At 39.9% G+C, this 21,308-nt stretch overlaps 1 protein-coding gene across 5 annotated transcripts in view; it reads left to right on the top strand.

Annotated features, from left to right (window-relative positions):
- The first annotated feature begins 2,664 nt into the window (after positions 1 to 2,664).
- Positions 2,665 to 21,308, top strand: part of EDA (ectodysplasin A) — a 417,660-nt gene continuing 399,016 nt past the window's right edge. For all 5 annotated transcript variants that reach the window (XM_066357164.1, XM_066357162.1, XM_066357165.1 and 2 more), the window contains exon 1: positions 2,665 to 3,230. In XM_066357164.1, the coding sequence (XP_066213261.1) occupies positions 2,850 to 3,230 (381 nt within the window). In that variant the 5' untranslated portion in view covers positions 2,665 to 2,849. The remainder of the gene's footprint in view (positions 3,231 to 21,308) is intronic.

The raw sequence follows: 21,308 nt of genomic DNA, 5'->3' as shown, positions 1-21,308 counted from the left end.
TCCCTGCAGTATGATGGAAGATGACATTGGAGAGGCAGATTATAGGCCATGCTAATGAGCTGATATACTTTTTTTCCCCTGGAGTAAATGGAAACAGAAAGGCAAGATAAATGAGTGACAAGGACAGTAACAGAGACTAAAGGAAGGAGGTGGGGATGACTGTGTGGAATTTAGTTGCTCACACTTGTCTCAAGGGAACATTTGGCTAGCTGACTGAAGCCATATGGGAATGTGGATCCACTGTTAACAGGTTTTCTGATTTTTTTTTAATAGAGAAGCAGGAAATCTGGATTTTTACAATGAGAAATCTTCTAATTTTTAAATGCTGGAAATTATTTTTTTAGCTTAAATTTTAAGCACCACTGTACCAAACACATGTCTGCTTGCTGGGTGTGATCTGGAGGCTGTCATTTTGAGACCTGTGCTGTAGGGGATGGGGTATTTATGGAAGCATTGAAGCTAACAAGTAACACTTAAAAATAACCATGTGCATCCCTTAGTGGACGGTCCATTTTAACATTTCTACAGCATATGAAGTATGTTTTTCCTTTGAAGAACCAAGGTGAGGTCCCAGGTCAAATGCAACTTGTAGGGCTTTCTGAGGGCCATGGTGCTACTCAGTATCTCAGTCAAACTGTTAAAAGCCTAGTAGAAAGACCATGGTAAACGGAGACCAGTGAAGCCCCAGAATACCACTACCAGGAGATGATTTTTATTTGTTCCCTTTTCACTTTAGGGGAAGAAGGGGCAGCCTCTTTGAACTGTATATATGACCAAGTCAGCATGGCCAGTGATGAAACAAATAAAAGACAGTGTAATAGCTGTTAAAGTTCAAACTACTAATTTTACAGTTGGAAAAACAAAGTTCCCCAAAAGCATATCAACTTGCTCAGAGTGACCCAAGAAACCAGTGGCAGGCACAGATCTACTGACTCCTAGTTCAGCATTATTTTTAATAGTCCTGGGCTGTGATAATCAAGGTTAATCAGCTTGACAGTTTCCTTAACACCTAGAATTTATTAGACTGGACAAGCAGCACTTGAGATAAGCTGTTAAATGCACTTTTAAATTTTTCCTATCTGCATGATGACAATATTCTTTGAAAACTTGATATTTCATGGGTAAAAGCCAATGAATGAGGCACAAAGATGTTTCTAAAGCACCAAAACTATTCACAGAGTGTCTGGAGAAAAGTTGACTGTGTCTGATATATTTAAGGGTTTTCACTTCTGCATTCAATACACTGACCTCCCCACTATATGCCTTATTTGTTTTGTTGTTTCTCTTTTTTTGTATTCCCCTTATTTTTCTTTTTTCCCTTCTCATCTAGGATTTAAGCCTACCCTCTTCAAGTCAATAAAACTGCTAACGAATCATAACATAGAAGTGGGAGTGCATAATGGTGGAGAAACATACATATTTCTCCTGCTATGGCCATTTAGCTCTCTATAATCTCAGACTAGTAACTCTTGTCAATGGCAACTCAACCAATCCTTTCCATCCTTCATTTCAGAGTCTGTTGTTCTGACATTTGCCACTCTTTTTGTTGTTGCTGTTCTGAACCCTTTTTTCATTGGTGCAGCTGTTGAAGACACTGCAGCCACAGCAGTGTACATCTGGAACATTTTGCTGACTTCTTGAACCTTCCCCTAGGGACTACTCTAGGAAGAGAGGGGAGGGATGGAGAGGCCAAAACAGTTGCCTGCAAATAGAAATGCCAACATTGTCTGGCCACTCTGTGGACTACCCTTGAAAAAATCAACCTCATTCTAGTCTTGAGTTTCCCAATTTCCTCATCGAATACATGTTCCCCACTCAAAATTTCTACTGTGGTGGAAGAAGATAAACTATATTGGCTGTGTATTCTCTCATACAGCACTTTCCACATTGTAAAGGGACATATATATATAATTAATATATCAAGAAATCCTAGGGAACTGTGTTACCCTGCATGGGGCAAGAGCACTTCAGTTCCACCTGGCACAGGTGGGCTTCTTCTTAGATTGAGGCTCCAGACTCACTCCAGGTGTGCCTGCCTCCGTCTCATCTCATTCTCACTCCCTTTGGCTCCCTGGCTCCTGAGTCTCCTTTTCTTTTGGCGCGCTATTGGATTGCAAACACAGCAGGCATGGTTTCATTCCAAACCAAGAACTGTTTTAATTAGTTTAACGTCTGTTAAACGCTTTGAAGATTGGAAGCAACAGATAAGTACTGGATGATGTTATTAGCAACTGCAGTTAATTGCAAACATTTCTATTAATACTAGTTTCTGCCTCCTTTTCCTTGCTCTACTTTCCAAGGTTCCCAAATCCTTCTCAGCCTCCTCCTCCTTTTCTCTCCTTTCCCTTACTGGCGCTAAAGGGTTAGATTGGGGCAGAGTCTAGGGGTGAGCGACAGTAACAGTCACCAACTGGAACAGGGCAAGCGGGAAGAGCTGGGTGGGGCCGCCAGGCAAGGCGAACACACACGCCTCCAGGCTCCGCCCCGCGGCTGGAGGCCGGGGGTGGAACGCCACGGGGCGGGGCGCCCAGGCCAGATGGGCCCAGTGGTTGGACACCCGGGCAGCTGCTTGAGGGACGGGGCGGAGTTGGCCCGAACCTCCACCCTCATTCCCTCGGCGGGCCGAGCCGCCCCTCTTTCCCGCCCCTCCTCCTCCCTTTCCCACCCCTCGGAGTGGAGCTGCACATGCGGCTACTCCCTGCTCGGTCCCGCCCAGCCTTCGTCGCGCAGGATCGGGTCCCTCTAGCCCCCAGCCCATGGCGGGACAGTAGCCGCCTGTCAGGGGTCGTGAACGGCGGAGGCAGACGCGGCGGCTCTAGGGCCTCAGAGAGCGGGCGTCTCCGGAGGCCATGGGCTACCCGGAGGGAGAGCGCAGGGAGCCCCTGCCTGCGGCAGCGCCGCGGGAGCGGGGGAGCCAGGGCTGCGGCTGTCGCGGGGCCCCAGCACGGGCGGGCGAAGGGAACAGCTGCCGGCTCTTCCTGGGCTTCTTTGGCCTCTCGCTGGCCCTCCACCTGCTGACATTGTGCTGCTACCTAGAGTTGCGCTCCGAGTTGCGGCGGGAACGGGGAGCCGAGTCCCGCCTAAGCGGCCCCGGTACTCCTGGCACCTCTGGCACCCTGAGCAGCCCCAGTGGCCTCGACCCTGACGGTCCCATCACCCGCCACTTCGGGCAGCAGCCGCTAGAACCCAGAGAAACCACTCTCACAGCAGACTCCCAGGACGGGCACCAGGTGAGTCACTTAGTTGGGACAGCGGTGGCTGAGGCCCCCTCCCTTAGGGGTCAGGCGAGGGCCCTCATCTACCCGGCCCTGGGGCGACTCTGCCACCTTGAATTAGGAGGCAGGACCAGAGAGGGAGCAGGCGAGCGGGAGAGAGGTTGCCTCAGGGCAGGTTGTCCCCGGTCCCGTGCCCAGCTCACCCAGACGCCCTCAGGATCCCTGTACCTGGGAGCTCCGATCCGCGCCTGCCGCCCCAGGCAGCAGGCTGCCTCGGGGAAAGTTGGCTGCGCTCCCGGACGGGCGCTGCGCGGAGATGCGGGCGCTGCCCCTCTGCAGGACTAACGGCAGCAGCTTGGCCCTTTTGCTCCTGGTGCGATTCTCTGCACGCGGTGCTTGTTTCTTCGTGTCCAGAGCTGATGCCAGCACTAGCAGGCTCTCATTTGGATTTGGAGCTGTAAATAGCTACAATAACTGCTCCACGCCCATTGAAACAACTTTTAATTGTATTTTCAGCGTGGGTCCTTGTGCGCTGACCAGAATATGGGCTTGTTCACACTTACCTGCAATTTGAGATTGATTGTCCTCGGTGTTATAGTGAGGTTCATTCAGCGCCCCTGAGGAATTCTAGTAGAAATATGCCGTCTTGCTAGACAACTTCTGAGGAGCAATTTTAAAAATCTATGCAAATAAAACTCACCCTTTGCATGCTGGTTTGGACTCCTTTTTGGGGGAGTGGATGGTGAGGGTGAATGTGAAGTGTCTTTCTGTTGCTAGCTTGAGAACAGGAATCTACTGATGGAATAATTTACTCAAGAATAATTTCTCAAGAGCAGTATTTTTATTTTCATTTTTATGGCGTTTGTGTCCTTGTTAGCAAACTGTTGGCTGTAGTGCTTGCTTTTTATCCTTTCTAGCTCTTTATTAAAGGAAGTTTAGTGTACTTGAAATAATTACTCTTGACCTCCCCATTTTGTCTTATGTAAAGCTTAAGCATCTAGAATCCATTCGGGGTGGTTAAAGAATAATAGTGACTGTTTTCTTCTTGGGGAAGAGGGCAAATTGTGCTAATAAGTTCCCTGAAGTGAACGACCCAGGCCTTCTATTTGTACTACCACATCCAGAGTCATTGTCATACTCTGTAAACATTATTTGTACTACTTTGATCACTCATTGGAAGCTGGTGTCCCATTCATAAAAATGCTATAATGTCATTTTTCTATGATGTGTATTGTAAAGTTGCCCTGAAACTTAAAATGTCTTGCTGGCACACTCCAACTTATGTAACAGCTTATCAAATAGAATCAGTAGACATGCTTCTTATACTTGAAAACTTTAAACACTGTAGCTAAATGATAAATTCTGGCTCCCTTGATCCACTGCCCCCTCTAATGCCCAGTAGAAATACTTAGCAGCTGAACATTGATACATGAAATTAGGAAGGAATTGAACTTATTTAGTCAAAAGGTAGCCAAGGCTTTTTGGCAGTCAGAATGGAGAAACCTGTGATTATAGACCGAGGATCAATTAGCAGGACAGCTGGATTCTAGGTCTTTCTGTGATGGTGTGCACCTCTCACAGGTCTATATTGGCATTTAGTTACTTGTTCTTTGCATGGCATTTCAAATAGTTCTGTCTAGGTTTAAATACAGCTCCCTATCTTCTGTCTTTTATTATTTCTGAGCAATAGAAGCATGCATATTGACTCTTTAATTTGCTGACATCAATTGCAGTCAGTTTTTTTGTTGTTGTTGTTGTTGTTTTGTTTTTACAGTTGTGAGGGGCCGTATGGGTCCATTTTGTTTGATCCTCCTGGAGAACATATAGGCTCTGAGGTGTGTGTATGTGTGTGGGGGGTATGTCCAAAATCATATGACTATGGTCAAAATTAGAATAGAAGTTGGTCTCTTGACTCCCAGTTCATTGCCCATTCTCCTATAGCATATTATCTCCTGGTGTCTTTTGGAGGAAAGTGGGGTGGATCTCCACAGTAGAATTTTTCCAAAGTAGATGGCTCAGATATGCATCACTTTCTTCTAATCCACCCTAGTTTTGGCCAAAGATTAACCATGCATTCCTTATTCTTCCTGAACTTCACTTTCAAAAGAATGCAAGCATGCTTTAAAAGACTTTTAGCCCAGATTCAACTTAAGTTTGTCTTAAAGATATTACTTTTAGTATACCAAAAAGAAAGAAGAGAGAAAAAGTTGATTGGCTATTAGAGTTAAATTGATACTGCTACATTTTGGGTAAAAATTTTAGTGCCCTGGTGCACCCTCTGCTGGCTTTGCAGGGCATTTAATTGCAGTATCTGCTGACAGTCAATATTCTAAGTTGTGCTGACAGATTCTGATTCATAAATAAGGAAGTAAACAACCCTGTGGGATTTGGCCATGTAACTCATGTTTTTATATTTTAGTTCTTTAACACAGACGGTTGCTGTTACAGCAACTCCTAGGTGGAGAAGAAGAAAGATAAAAATAATACATCCTTCAGTGGGCAGCACATTCACGTTTCTTGCCAGTTTATCTTCAAGGAGTGAAGGCAAACTGATGAGAATAAATTGCAGGGTGATCTCGTGAGACCACGTGAGCAGAACAATCAGAGGTACTTCATTATATAAGACCATTCAAACCTATCCATGCTTGATATGATGGGCTCAGTTATCACCCAAGGAAGGGATCTAGAAATCAGTAAAGATGTATGTATGTCACCCCTCAATTTAAAAACTTTTAAAACAGAATACACAGGAAATTAGGATAGTCAGGAAACAGAGAGAGATCAACAAAGTTCTCCAGGGGAAGTGTTGTAGAAAAGCCTCCCCAGTGTGAACACAGTTGCTGATGAAAAAAAGTGAGAGGGTCACTTTGGACCTGGAATCATAACTGTCCTTCAGCTAGAGTAGCTAAATGCCTGTAGATTTATCTGGATAGCCAAGATGATCTCAAGAGAAACATCAGTCTATGTTTTAGACAATATACAATATGATTGTTAAAGTAAAAAAATAATAAAAATAAAAGTCACTGTTAATCATTCTGTGAAGTTGGCCCAGTTGTGATTGTGGTCTTCAAAGCCACAAATATGGTGGCATCAGAAGGAAGGGTGTTGAAAACAATGACAATATAAAACCCTTATCTTTTCTATGTAAAAGGCTAAAAGTGGATTTACACCCCAATCATGTAGAAAATTCTAATGTTTTCTCCTTAAGAAAAACTCAACAGCTGATAAAAGTCTCCAGAAACCCAATTATATTAATCCAAAAGATGCAGGGATTTCTAGTTGTTCTTTTCAGTCTAGAGAGGGAAAGATTGAAAGAAGAGTATTAAACCATGAGAGAAATGACTAAGGTTAATATATTGGTATAATTTAACCACTTCTGTCAATAAATAGAAATCCTATTATGAACCAGACACTATGTTAGGTATCAGATATCTTTTAATGCAGGGGTTGGGAACCTTTTTGGCTGAGAGAGCCATGAACACCACATATTTTAAAATGTAATTCCGTGACAGCCATACAATGACCTGTGTACATTATGCATTATCCAATAAAAATTTGGTTTTGACCCAGAGGACAGTTGTGATTGACTCCAGCCACCTGTGACCACGAACATGAGTGGTAAGAAATGAATGAATTGTAATTCATGAGAATGTTTTATATTTTTAATGTTATTATTTTTTTATTAAAGATTTGTCTGTGAGCCAGATGCAGCCATCAAAAGAGCCACATCTGGCTCGAGAGCCATAGGTTCCCGACCCCTGCTCTAAAGTTTAAGAAGTATTTAGAAAAATATGTACAGGTAGTTTAATAAGGGTTTATTGGGGACTGTTGGGATATTTGGAATATGTTCCTAATTATTTGAAGTGATGTTATAGAAGTCAAATTTTTTAAATTAATTTTAATGGGGTGATGTTGATCAATCAGGGTACATATGTTCAGAGAAAACATCTCTAGGTTATTTTGACATTTGATTATGCTGCATTCCCATCACCCAAAGTCCAATTGTCTTCTGTCACCTTCTAACTGGTTTTCTTTGTGCCCCTCTCCTCACCCAACTCCCTCCCTCTCCCCCCCCCACCCTGTACCCCCCACACTCTTCTCCATGTCTCTGAGTCTCACTTTTATGTCCCACCTCTGTATGGAATCATATAGTTCTTAGTTTTTCCTGATTTACTTATTTCGCTCAGTATAATGTTATCAAGGTCCATCATGTTGTTGTAAATGATCCAATGTCATCATTTCTTATGGCTGAGTAGTATTCCATAGTATATATGTACCAAAGCTTTTTAATCCACTCATCCACTGATGGACACTTGGGCTGTTTCAGGATCTTTGCTATTGTGAACAATGCTGCCATAAACATTGGGGTGCATTTTTTCTTTTCAAACAGTGCTATGGTTTTCTAGGGGTATATTCCTAAAAGTGGTATAGCTGGGTCAAAAGGCAGCTCAATTTTTAATTTTTTGAGGAATCTCCATACTGTTTTCCACAGTGGCTGCACCAGTCTGCATTCCCACCAGCAGTGCAGGAGGGTTCCCTTTTCTCCACATACTCGCCAGCACTTATTCTGTGTGGTTTTGTTGATGAGCGCCATTCTGACTGGTATGAGATGATATCTCATTTTGGTTTTAATTTGCATTTCTCTAGTGATTAGTGATGTTGAGCATTTTTTCATATGCCTATTGGTCATCTGTATGTCCTCTTTGGAGAAGTGTCTATTCATTTCTTTTTCCAAGTTTTGGATTGGACTGTTTGTCTTCCTGGTATTGAGTTTTACAAGTTCTTTATAAATTTTGGTTATTAACCCTTTATCAGACATATTATCAAATATATTCTCCCATTGTGTAGTTTGTCTTTTTATTCTGTTCTTATTTTCTTTAGCTGTGCAAAAGTTTTTTAGTTTGATAGAGTCCCATTTGTTTATCCTGTCTTTTATTTCACTTGCCAGTGGAGATAAATCAGCAAATATATTGCTCTGAGAGATGTCGGAGAGCTTACTGCCTATGTTATCTTCTAAGATGCTTATGGTTTTAAGGCTTCCATTTAAGTCTTTTAACCACCTTGAGTTTATTTTTGTGAATGGAGTAAGTTGGTGCTCTAGTTTCATTTTTTTACAGGTAGCTGTCCAATTTTCCCAACACCATTTGTTGAAGAGGCTATCTTTACTCCAATGTATGCTCTTACCTCCTTTGTCAAATATCAGTTGTACAAAAAAGTGTGGGTTTATTTCTGGGTTCTCAGTTCTTTTCCATTGATCTATATGCCTGTTCGTATGCCAGTACCAGGCTGTTTTGAGTACAATGGCCTTGTAGCATAACTTAATATCTGGAAGTGTGATACCTCCCACTTTATTCTTCCTTTTCAAGATTGCTGAGGCTATTCGTGTTCTCTTTTGGTTCCATATAAATTTTTGGAATATTTGTTCTATATCTTTGAAGTAAGTCATTGGTATTTTAATCAGTATTGCATTGAATTTATAATTGCTTTGGGTAATATAGTCATTTTAATGAGGTTTATTCTTCCTAACCATGAGCACAGTATATGCTTCCATTTGTTTGTATCTTCCCTGATTTCTTTTATCAATGTTTTATAATTTTCCGAGTAGAAGTCTTTAATCTCACTGGTTAAATTTATTCCTAGGTACTTTATTTTTTTGGTTGCAATGGTGAAGGGGGTTGCGTCCTTAATTTCTCTTTCTGACAATTCATTGTTAGTGTATAAAAATGCCTCTGATTTCTGAGTATTAATTTTATATCCTGCCACCTGGCTGAATTCATTTATCAGGTCCAGTAACTTTTTGACTGAGACTTTAGGGTTTTCTATATGCAATATCATATCATCTGCAAATAATGATAGTTTTACTTCTTCTTGTCCAGTTTGGATGCTTTTAATTTCTTTTTCTTGTCTGATTGCTGTGGCTAGGAATTCCAGTACTATGTTGAATAAGAGTGGTGGAAGGGGCCATCCCTGCCTTGTTCCTGATCTTAAGGGGATTGCTTTTAATTTTTGCCGATTGAGTATGATGTTGGCTGTGGGTTTGTCATAAATGGCCTTTATCATGTTGAGGTATGTTCCTGGTATTCCCACTTTGCTGAGACTTTTGATAATGAATGCGTGCTGGATTTATCTTATCAAATGTTTTTTCTTCATCTATTGAAATTATCATGTGGTTTTTCTCCTTCCTTTTGTTTATGCAGTGAATCAGATTGATTGATTTCCGAATATTGTACCAGCCTTGCCTCCCAAGAATAAATCCCACTTGATCATGGTGTATAATTTTTTCATATATTGCTGGATCCAGTGTGCTAATATTTTGTTGAGGATTTTAGCATCTAAATTCATCAGGGATATTGGCCTATAATTTTCTTTCTTTGTTTTGTCTTTGCCTGGTTTTGTAATTAGATTTATGCTCGCCTCATAAAACGAGCTTGGAAGTCTTCCTTCTTCTTAAAATTTTTGAAATAGCTTGAGAAGGATAGGAGTTAGTTCTTCTTTGAATATTTGGTAGAATTCACTTGTGAAGCCATCAGGCCCAGGACTTTCTTTTTTGATAACTGTTTCAATCTCATTTGTTGTAATTGGTTTGTTTAGGTTTTCTGATTCTTCCAGATTAATTTTTGGAAGATTATATGTTTCAAAGAATTTGTCCATTTCATCTAGATTGTCTAGTTTTTTGGCGTACAGTTCTTCATAGTATTTTCTTACAATATTTTGTATTTCTATTTAATCAGTCATTATTTCTCCACTCCCATTTCTAATTTTATTTATTTGAGTCCTCTCTCCTTTTTCTTGGTAAGTGTGGTTAAAGGTTCATCAATCTTTTTTACCTTTTCAAGGAACCAGCTCCTGGCTTCATTGATCCTCTGTGTTGTTTCTTTAGCCTCTATGTTATTTATTTCTGCTCCGATCTTATTATTTCCTTCCTTCTACTAGCTCTGGGCTTTACTTGCTGTTATTTTTCTAGTTCTTTTAGATGCAGAATCAAGTTGTTTATTTGAGTTTTTTCTAGCTTTTTAAGGTATGCCTGTAATGCTATAAACTTCCCTCTCAGGACTGCTTTTTCTGTATCCCATAAATTTTGAGTTGATGTATGCTCGTTATCATTCGTTTCTAAGAATTTTTTTATTTCTTCTTTGATCTCATTGTTAACCCTTTTGTTATTTAATAACATGCTATTTAGTTACCAAGTGTTTGAGTATTTTTCAGTTTTTCTGTTGTGATTGATTTCCAGTTTCATGCCTTTGTGATCAGAGAAATTGTTTGATATAATTTCAATCTTCTTAAATTTATTGAGACCACTTTTGTGTCCTAACATGTGGTCTATCCTAGAGAATGTACCATAAGCACTTGAAAAGAATGTATATTCTGCTGCTTTAGGGTGATAGGTTTTGAAGAGATCTATTAAATCAAATTGATCTAGTATATCCTATAAGTCTGCTGTTTCTTTGTTAATTTTCTTTCTTGAGGATCTATCTAATGATGTTAGTAGGGTATTGAAATCCCCTACTATTATAGTATTGCTTTTGATCTCGCCCTTTAAATTCATCAAAGTCTGCTGTATATATTTAAGTGCTCCTATATTAGGTGCATAGATATTTATAACGGTTATATCTTCCTATTGGATTGCTCCCTTTATCATTATGTAGTGACTTTCTTTATCTCTTACTACAGTCATTGTTTTAAAGTCCATTTTGTCTGATATAAGTATTACTACCCCAGCTTTTTTTTTTCATTTTCATTTGCATGAAATATATATTTTTTCCATCCTTCTATCTTCAGTCTATGTTCATCCTTTGTTTTAAGGTGAGTCTCTTGTAGACAGCATATGTATGGCTCCTGATTATCTTATCCACGCAGCTACCCTATGTCTTTTGATCAGATCATTTAATCCATTTACATTTAATGTTATTATTTATTTGTAGTTGTTTATGGCCATTTTCTTCTTTAAAACTGTACTCCTCTTTTGCTATATTTTTTTTCTCCTTTGATTTCTTTATAACAGGCCCCTTAGCATTTCTTGCAGCTTTGGTTTGGTTGTAGTGAATTCCTTGAGTTAGTTGTTGTTGTTGTTGTTGTTGTTGTTGTTGTTTTTTGTCTGGAAAGCTTTTTATTTCTCCTTCAATTTTAAATGATAGCCTTGCTGGATAAAGTAGTCTTGGTTGTAGGCTCTTGTTCTGCATAACTTTGAAATTTTTTTGCCATTTCCTTCTGGCCTCAAGTGTTTCTGTTGAGAAGTCAGAAGTCATCTTTATGTGGGCTCCTTTGTAGGTGATAGTCTTTTTTTTCTCTAGCAGCTTTTAATATTTTCTCTTTATCACTTGGCTTTGGTATTTTAATTATGATGTGTCTTGGTGTAGATTTCTTTGGGTTTCTCTTTAATGGAGTTCTCTGTGCTTCTTTAACTTTTGAGATGTTTTCCTGACTTAATTGAGGGAAGTTTCAACTATGATATGTTTAACAAAGCATCTATCCCTTGTTCTTTCTCTTCTTCTTCAGGAACCCCTATGATGTGGATGTTATTTCTCTTCATGTTGTCACAGAGCTCTCTTAGAGTTTCTTCAGACTTTTTGAGTCTCTTTTCTTTTTTCGGCTCTGCTTCCATGCCTTCATTTATCTTTTCCTCAAATTTGCTGATTTGATTCTCAGCTTCATCTATCCTGTTTTTAATTCCTTTCATTGTGTTCTTCATTTCTGATATTGTATTTGTCATTTCTGACTGATTCTTTTTCATTATTTCAATGTCCTTTTTTATATTTGCTATCTCTTTGTTTGGGTGTTCGTAATGACCATCTATTGTTGTTATAATATCTTTGAGCATCCTAACAATCGTTATTTTAAACTGTGCATCGGGTAATTTGGTTATATCTGACTTATTCAGGTCCTTTTCTGGGGATTTCTCTTGATTCATTTGTGTTGCATTTCTCTGCCTTCTCATTTTGTCTTTGTAAAAGAAGGTTTTTGCCACTGGAGTTCACTTGGTATGGCCTCTGTGTTCCCTAGGTGTGTTCTGTCTGCAGGCCTGCCACTCGTTTGCTTTTGCTGCCTAGGGTATTCAGGTATGGGTGTTGCCGGTGCCTGCCCAATGGGGCTGTTGGTGTGGTTTCTGCCTCTCCTTTACAGAAATGGCTGTGATCATGTACTCGGGTATACAAGCCTCAGAGGCCTTGGCCTTCACCCTGCCCCTGCAGGTGGCATTATGCTTGGCCCAGAGGGCAGGGGTGAGCACTTTGCTTAGCTGTGGGTCTCCTCCAGATTCTGAGCTTTTGCCCCACCCCTGCAGGAGGAGCCCACTCATGGGATGGCTGCAAGCCTTGGCTCCACAGGCCGGGCAGAACTATGTGCCCACACTCAGTAGCGGGACTCTGCCTTTTCTGGGCTTTTGGCTCCACCCCCAAGGGAGGAGCTGGCTCCATGTCAGGCCACAAGCCTCAGTTCCTTGGGCTGGGAAAGGCTGTGCTCCTGCGCCCTTGCTGAAGGGTGGGTCTCCACCCCTTCAGGGGCTCCTGCCCTTCTCCCAGAGGCTGGATTGTAGGCGGCCCGCAGCTGGGATTGACCACTTTTGCACGTACCCTCCTCCAGCCGGGCAAGACTGAGCTTACACCTGAGCCTCAGTGGTGGCCAGTTGGCTTCTGCCCTTGCCGACAGAACCATGCTTCAGAATCCTGCCACTGCCCACCCTCAAGTGAGCCCTCAGCCGTTTGGGTGGGGGTGCTGCAGCTCAGACCCTAAAACTCACTACTGTAGTCCCGATAGCTCCCTCCTTCTAAGCAACTCTGCTCTGAGTGCGGTGGGAGAACTTGTTTGGCTGGTGTCCTGCTTCCCTTTGCTGGTATTGCTGTTTCCAGGGGTAATATTCACTTCAGATTTGGGGAGTGACTCATCCCAGGAGTTAGGGTGGCTGTCTCTCAAAATGTTTCTCCCTGTGCCTCCTAGATTACACTCTCTTCCTGCTACTTCGGTCCTCTCCTCTCTCCCCGTGCCCCAGAGCCCTGGGTGAGTGGTTGTGAGAGAGGTTTTCTGTGCGGTCCCTTTAAGAAGAATCCTGGGTCTGAGAAATCGGTCTCTTTCTCACAAACAGTATTCTGTCTTGTTTCCAGCTAAATACTGTCCATATGCCTCTTCTGGGCTCTGGGGCTGCAGGCTGGGGCTGTGTCCCTGGGACTCAGGACCCTCCCCTCTCTGCTAAACTCACTTCCCACCACGGGTGTCTCTCCCAGCTGCCATTCACTCCGGGGAGCTGGGCAGCCCTCTCCGCATTTCTGCTTTTCCTACCAGTCTCAGCGTGGTTTCTTCCGTGTTCCTTGGTTGAACAGTCCTCTTAGTTTAGTCCATAGTTGGTTTTTTCAGATTATGGTTCTTTTTTTTTTTTTTTTTTTTTTTTACAGAAACAGAGTGAGAGTCACAGAGAGGGATAGATAGGGACAGACAGGAACTAAGAGAGATGAGAAGTATCAATCATCAGTTTTTCATTGTGGCACTTTAGTTGATCATTGATTGCTTTCTTATATGTGCCTTGACCGTGGGGCTACAGTAGACCGAGTATCCCATTGCTCAAGCCATTGACCTTGGGTCCAAGCTGGTGAGCTTTGCTCAAACCAGATGACCTTGTGCTCAAGCTGGCGACCTCGGGGTCTCGAACCTGGGTCCTCCACATTGCAGTCTGACACTCTATTCACTGCGCCAGCACCTGGTCAGGCCAGATGATGGTTCTTAAAATTAGTTTGTAATCCACGTTGGTTCTGGAAGTTGGAAGTTGCTATGTCAACCTACTCCATCGCCATCTTGTCTTCTTCCAGAAGTCAAATTTAACTTCACAAAACATCTCTTGATTTAACTAGATAAGTATTAAATCTAAAAAATTTTTAGGGGAGTAAAAATTCCGGTAAAATAGTTTTCCACAGATTAAATCTAGAATTTTCATTGTGACATTAAACTTTTTTTAACTAACTGGCTTTATTTTACCTATCCCATTTTCTCTCTCAGTAACACTACTCTTGCAACCCACCCACCATATCCTGTCTTGTGATCATTAGGCTATGGTTCTTTTTAGTAAATATTGTGTTTTTGTACTAGAACTCCTCAGAAATCTGCCTTATTTTTTGTCATTTTCAAAAATACCAGTCATAGTACTTTTTAAGTTTAGAGGACATGCTTAAATACTTGTTGAGTTGAATATTATTTGGGGCCTTTGGAGATGTTTATGTAAAACAAAGACATTTTCTCTTTATGTAACAGGCCTGTTTTTTATCAGGTCTTGCTATCCTTATGAATTGTCAGCTATGCCTATCTGAGTAAGTAGTTCCATTGGCAATGTTTCACTGGTTTTCAGAAATCATTAGAGAGCAAAATGGAGAAGAGCCCTAACCATATCACCTCTAAGATAGCACAAAAGCTTTCTGTAATGTATCATTTGATATTTTGTTTGCTTTTAGTTCCTATCTCTCCCACCCTCCCTTAGATATTATAAAAAATGATATGTAATTTGTCTGTAACTACCATATAGAAAGATCTCTTTATACTAGAGAAATTTTGATTCCATTTAATCCCCAAGAATATAACCAAGGGATACCATTTGCCTTGCCTGTAGGTTTTCCCTCATAGAGGACCATCTTTACTCTAGCTTATAAATACTCATCACTTAACTCTTCATTTGTTTTCTTTTATAAACATTTTTTTCTGTTGAAGAATAACATGCACAGCAAAAAGGTCACAAATCATAATTGTACAACTCAATGAATTTTTATACAGTGAACAAACTAATGTTAGCAGAATCCAGTTCAATAAATAGAACTAGTATATCACAACCCTTATGTTATGTTCCAACCCTATTTCTATACCATTCTCCTTCTCCAAAGTTAATGGCTATCCTGACTTGTAATGTCATAGAGTAGTTTTTCCCATTTTGAACTTGATAAAAATAAAATCTATATATTTTGGGGGTCTGATTTTTGTTTTTGTTTGTTTGTTTGCTTATTCAACACTGTATTTGTAATAGCCATCATTTTGTTACATGCAGTTTTGGATTTTATTTTAATTTTTGTATATTATTTACTTCTTTTAATATACTACAATTTATTTACTCATTCTACTGATAATGAATATTTTAATTATTTCCTGATTGAGATTATTATAAATAATGATGCTATAAATATTATCCTACATATTTTTTAATATATGAACTTGAATTTCTATTGAGTATATACCTAGTTTGGAATTTCTGAGTCACAAGGAAAGCATATTTTTAAATTTATTGATCACGATAATTTTTTAAGTGATTGTACCATTTTACATTCCCACCAGTAATGTATGAGAATTCTAGTTGCTCTACATCCTTGCTAATACTTCTTATTATTACTCTTTTTAATTATAGCCATTGTGGTGGGTGAGTTTGTAGAATATATTATTGTGATTGTGATTGGCATTTTTCAGAAGACTAGTGAAGTTTTACTCCTTTTCACATGTTTATTATTTATTTGGATGTCTTCTTCTGTGAAGTGCCTATACAGGTATTTTGCCCCCATTTTTAAAATTGGATTATTTGTCCTTTTCCTATAGATGCATAAGAATTCTTATATACCCTGGCTATGAATCATTTTTGTATTTTTATGTTACAAGCCCTTCCCAAATCTTTATATCATCCTTTGATGAACAGAAAATTTTAATTTTAATATATTTAGTTTTTTACTTTTTTTTTATTATGACCAGTATTTTTTGTGTTCCATTTAAGAGGTATTGCCCTATCTTGAAGTCATGTAGCTGTTCTCCCATATTATCTTCTAGAAGTCTTATGCTTTCACATTTAGATCTACAATCCACCTGCAACTCATTTTTGTATTTGGCAAGATATAGAGGTTAAACTTTATCTTTTCCATATAGGTATTTAATTGTCCAGTGTCATTTATTATAATATCTTTTCCTTTATTTCCTTATACTGTCACCTTTGTCATAAATCAACTGTCAGCATATGTGTGAAATTGTTTCTGAATATTTTGTTCTGTTCTATTAGTTTATTTCTCATTGTACCAATACCATATTCTTAATTAGTGGACTTTATGACAAGCTCTTTTTATCTGATAAAGCAAGTCCTTCCAGCTTTTTCTTTTTCTTTAAAAGTATCTTAGATGTTCTCAGCCCTTTACATTTTTAAAATATATTTTAGAATCAGCTTGTCACATTCCACACACACACACACACACACACGTATAAAAATTAGCTTTGGAGGCCCTGGCCGGTTGGCTCAGCGGTAGAGCGTTGGCCTGGCGTGCAGGGGACCTGGGTTCGATTCCCGGCCAGGGCACATAGGAGAAGCGCCCATTTGCTTCTCCACCCCCCCTCCTTCCTCTCTGTCTCTCTCTTCCCCTCCCGCAGCCAAGGCTCCATTGGAGCAAAGATGGCCTGAGCGCTGGGGATGGCTCCTTGGCCTCTGCCCCAGGCACTAGAGTGGCTCTGGACATGGCAGAGCGATGCCCCAGAGGGGCAGAGCATCGCCCCCTGGTGGGCAGAGCATTGCCCCAGTGGGCATTCCGGGTGGATCCCAGTTGGGTGCATGCGGGAGTCTATCTGACTGTCTCTCCCTGTTTCCAGCTTCAGAAATTAAAAAAAAAATTAGCTTTGGAGAATGATGTCAATAAGATGGTGGATTAGGAAGTCCTGGACCCTTCCCCCACAACAAACACACCATTTCAGCAACAATTTGTAGACTAATTCCATTTGTGAGAAATTAATAAACTATTTGGAAAGTTCCTGTACCTGGGGCAAACATGAAAGCAGACTCATTAAAGCTGTTAGGGAGATTTGAGATACCCTCTCACCAGAGTTCCTGCTACCTGCATGGTACCATATGATACAGATGAGACCTCCTACCTTCCAGCCCCTCCTAGTTGAGAGAAGGGGTTGGTTCACATGTCCAGAGCTCCAAATTTTTGAGGACTGGATTTGTCTTGCCTGTTTTTGAACTCTGAAGCATCTGCCTAGGCCCTAGGGGAGAACAGAGATGGTGGTTTGGGCTGATAACACCATAGATCCTCCCTCTTTCTGAGCAAAAAAACAAGAAAAGAAAACATCTCAGCTCTCAACATTCCCCCAAGCAAGAAAAGAGTTTATCTGTGTATCTTCTGCTCTATCTCCTCCAAGCCTTCCCAAAGAAATGGTATCTGATGTACCAAACTGGAAGCCCTGAGGTATCTAGCACAGTCTAACTTCCTGAGGGAGAACAGAGATGATGGATGGGACTGGAAGATGCCATAGATTATCCCCCATGCTCACATGGAGTGAATGGATGAAACATCTTAGCTTTCAGTTTACTCCTAGAGATAGAAGAATTGATCTGTGCATTCAGTGCCACAACTTCTCAGGCACTGTCAAAAGAGTTGGCACCTATCTTACTATTCTTGGAGATGTGATGGCTCTGGCAGTGTAACCACCTGGAGAGAATGGAGATGACAGTTAGGACTTGTAAATGTCACAGCTTACTCCCCCATACACACTCAGCACAGAGTGAGTAGACAAAAACCACAGCTGTTTGCTTCTCCCTTGGGAGAGGCAAGGTGGTTGTAGAAGCCCCCAGAATCTCTTACCTGACTGATTGGTGAAAGTCTTCTCCTGTACAAGGCCAGTCCATGAAGACTGAGAGGAGTGCCTGCTTAGTGTCTTGTGCAGACACCAACACAGACAGTCAAGAAAAATAATCAGCAAAGAAATAAAAAGGAGCACGTTAAATCTCTAGAAACTGACCCTAAAGAAACAGAATAATAACATTCAGATGACAGAGAATTCAAAATAACAGTTATAAAGATGCATAACAAGATCAAGAGAACAATGTATGGAAATTGAAACTCATGGAAATAGATAAAAGTGAAGTGGTTACGAGGGAGAGGGGATTATGGGGGAGAGAAGTGAAGGAGGGGAGTAAATAGGAACAAATTTGCAGTGACCGGGTGATTTGACTTTGGGTGATAAGTACAAACCCAATCAACAGTTCAAATACTATAGAGATATTTACCTGAAACTTATGTACTTTTATTGATCAAGTCATCCCATTAAATTTAATTTTCTAAATAAATTTTTAAAAAGAATAATGTATGAATGAACTGAGAATTTCAACAGAGGTAAAAAAGATTAAAAAGTATCAAACAGAAATTATAGAGCTAAAGGCACAATGACTGAAAAATTCATGAGAGGAATTCAACACCAGACTAGGTAAAACAGAAGAATCAGTGACATAAGACAGATTATTGGAAACAATTCAGCCAGAGGAACAAAAAGAAAAATAAAGAATAAAAAAGAGTAAAGAAGCATAAGGTACTTATGGTATACCACCAGATGCACCAATATAAGCATCAGGGGACTCTTAGAAGGGGAGGAGAGAGAGAAAGGACCAAGAAGCTTATTCAAAGAAAGAATAGCTGAAAACTTTTCAGTTCTGGAGAAGGAAATGAACAGCCAGATTCAAGAATCTTAAAAGATACTAACTAAATGAACTCAGAGAAATCCACAATAAGACACATTATAGTCAGATTGTAAAAGTGAAAGCCAAAGAGAGAATTTAGTAAACATCAGAAGAAAAGTGACATATACAAGGGAACTGCCATAAGACTATGAGAAAAATTTACAGCAAAAACCTTGCAGGCCACAGACAATAAGATGGCATATTCAAACTGCTTAAAGGAAAACAAAAATAATAAAAATGAAAAACAAAATCCTGCTAACCAAGGCTACCATTTCTGTCAAAACTGTCCTTTAAAAATAAGGACTGATGCCTGACTAGGCTGTGGTGCAGTGGATAGAGCATTGGACTGGGATGCAGAGGACCCAGGTTTGAAACTCTAAAGTCGCCAGCTTGAGCACAGGCTTACCAGCTTGAGCACAAGGTCACTGGCTTGAGTGTAGAATCATAGACATGACCCCATGATCCCTGGCTTGAAGCCCAGGGTTGCTGGCTTGAGCAAGGGATCACTCAGTCTGCTGTAGCTCCCTTGTCAAGGCACATATGAGAGAGCAATCAATGAACAACTAAGGAGACTAAGGAGTTGCAACATAGAATTGGTGCTTCTCATCTCTCTTCCTTCTTGTCTCTCTGTCCCTATCTGTCCCTCTTTCTGACTCTCTCTCTGTCTCTGTCAAAATAAAAAAAGGATAGATAAAGACATTCTTAGACAAATAAAAGCTGAGGAAGTTCATCACTACTAGACCTGCTTTAAATAAAATATTAAAAGGAGTTATCAACGTGAAAAACCACTCAGCAGCTACACGATAGCAACTAGGAAACTTTGTAAAAATAAACATATAGATATATACAGAATACTGGATTACTGTAATTGTAGTGGATAAATCACCTTTATTTCTAGTATAAAAGGTTAAATTACAAATATATTAAGAATATGATTAAGATATTTTAAAAGATAAACAGTATGAATAGATTTAAAATGGGACAAAAATAACAGTGTGTTGGGGAAGAAGTTAGAATGTAGAATTTTTGTATGCAATCAAACTTCAGTTGTTATTAGCTTAAAATAGACTGTTACAAGGTATTTTATCTAAGCTTCAAGGAACCACACACAAATGTCTGTAGAAGTTACAAAAAAGAAATGAAAGGAATAAAAGCATATCAATACAATAAATAACAATGCACAAAGATGGGCAGCAAGAGAGGTAATACAAAAGAATCTCAAGACTAACAGGAAGGAAACTAATTAGATAGCAATAGTAAATTCTTTCCTATCAATAATTACTTTAATTATAAATAGACAAAATTCCCCCAAAGAAATATTGTGGTTGAATTGATAAAAGCAAGACCCAATCATATGCTTCTTACAAAAAACTCACTTTTGATTAAGAACACATAGAATGAATGTGAAATAATGGAAAATGATAGCCCATGCAAAGGGTAATCAAAAGAGAGCAAGGGTGCTTATACTTATATCAGACAAAATAGACTTTTAAGTAAAGAACTTTCAGAAGAGACAAAGAAGGACATTATACAATGATAAAGGAGTCTATCCAAGAAGAAGATGTGACAAAAGCAGTACTAAGAGGGAAGTTAATTGCAATAAATGCCTTCTTTAAAAAAGAAGAAAGCCTGACCTGTGGTGGCGCAGTGGATAAAGCGTCAACCTGGAATGCTGAGGTCGCCGGTTCGAAACCCTGGGCTTGCCTGGTCAAGGCACATATGGGAGTTGATGCTTCCAGCTCCTCCCCCCTTCTCTCTCTCTCTCTCTGTCTCTCCTCTCTCTCTCTCTCTCTCTCTCTCTCTCTGTGTGTCTCTCCCTCTCCTCTCTAAAATGAATAAATAAATAAAAAATTAAAAAAAGAAGAAAGACCCCAAATAAAAAACCTAACCTTACACCTCTAGTTGCTAGAAGAACAAACCAAATTTCAAGTTAGAAGGAAGAAAATAACAAAGATTAGAGCATATATAAACAAAATAGAAGATAAATTAATGAGACTAAGAGTAGGATATTTGAAAAAAATAAACCAAAGTGATAAACCTATAACTGGACTAAATACAAACAAGAAAAAGAAAGAGAGAGAGAGATGACTCAAATAAAGTTGGAATGAAAGAAGAGACACTGCCACTGATTGTACAGAAATAAGAGAGATAATGAGACTACTATGTTCATTATATGTTAACAAACTGGATAACCTAGAAGAAACAATAGATAAATCCTAGAAACATGCAACCTACCAGTACTAAATCATGAAGAATTAGAAGTCTGAACACACCTATAATTTGCATGGAGATTGAATTATTAATCAAAAACCTCTCAACAAAGAAAATCCCAGGACCAGATGGCTCCACTGTTGAAATCTACCAGATATTTAAAGAAGAAATATTACCAGCCTTTCTCAAACTCCTCCAAAAAAATTGAAGAAGAAAAATACTTCCAAACTCATCTTATGAGACAAGCATTACATTGGTACCAAAGCAAGACAAAGACACCAAAAGAAAATAAAACTATAGGCTCATATTTCTGCTGAATAGGTGTAAAAAATCCTCAGCACCCTGGTCGGTTGGCTCAGTGGTAGAGCGTCGGCCTGGCATGCGGAAGTCCCGGGTTCAATTCCCGGCCAGGGCACACAGGAGAGGCGCCCATC

Source organism: Saccopteryx leptura, chromosome X (assembly GCF_036850995.1).
Source record: "Saccopteryx leptura isolate mSacLep1 chromosome X, mSacLep1_pri_phased_curated, whole genome shotgun sequence".
Taxonomy (NCBI): domain Eukaryota; kingdom Metazoa; phylum Chordata; class Mammalia; order Chiroptera; family Emballonuridae; genus Saccopteryx; species Saccopteryx leptura.
This window is presented reverse-complemented; position numbering and strand designations above follow the sequence as displayed.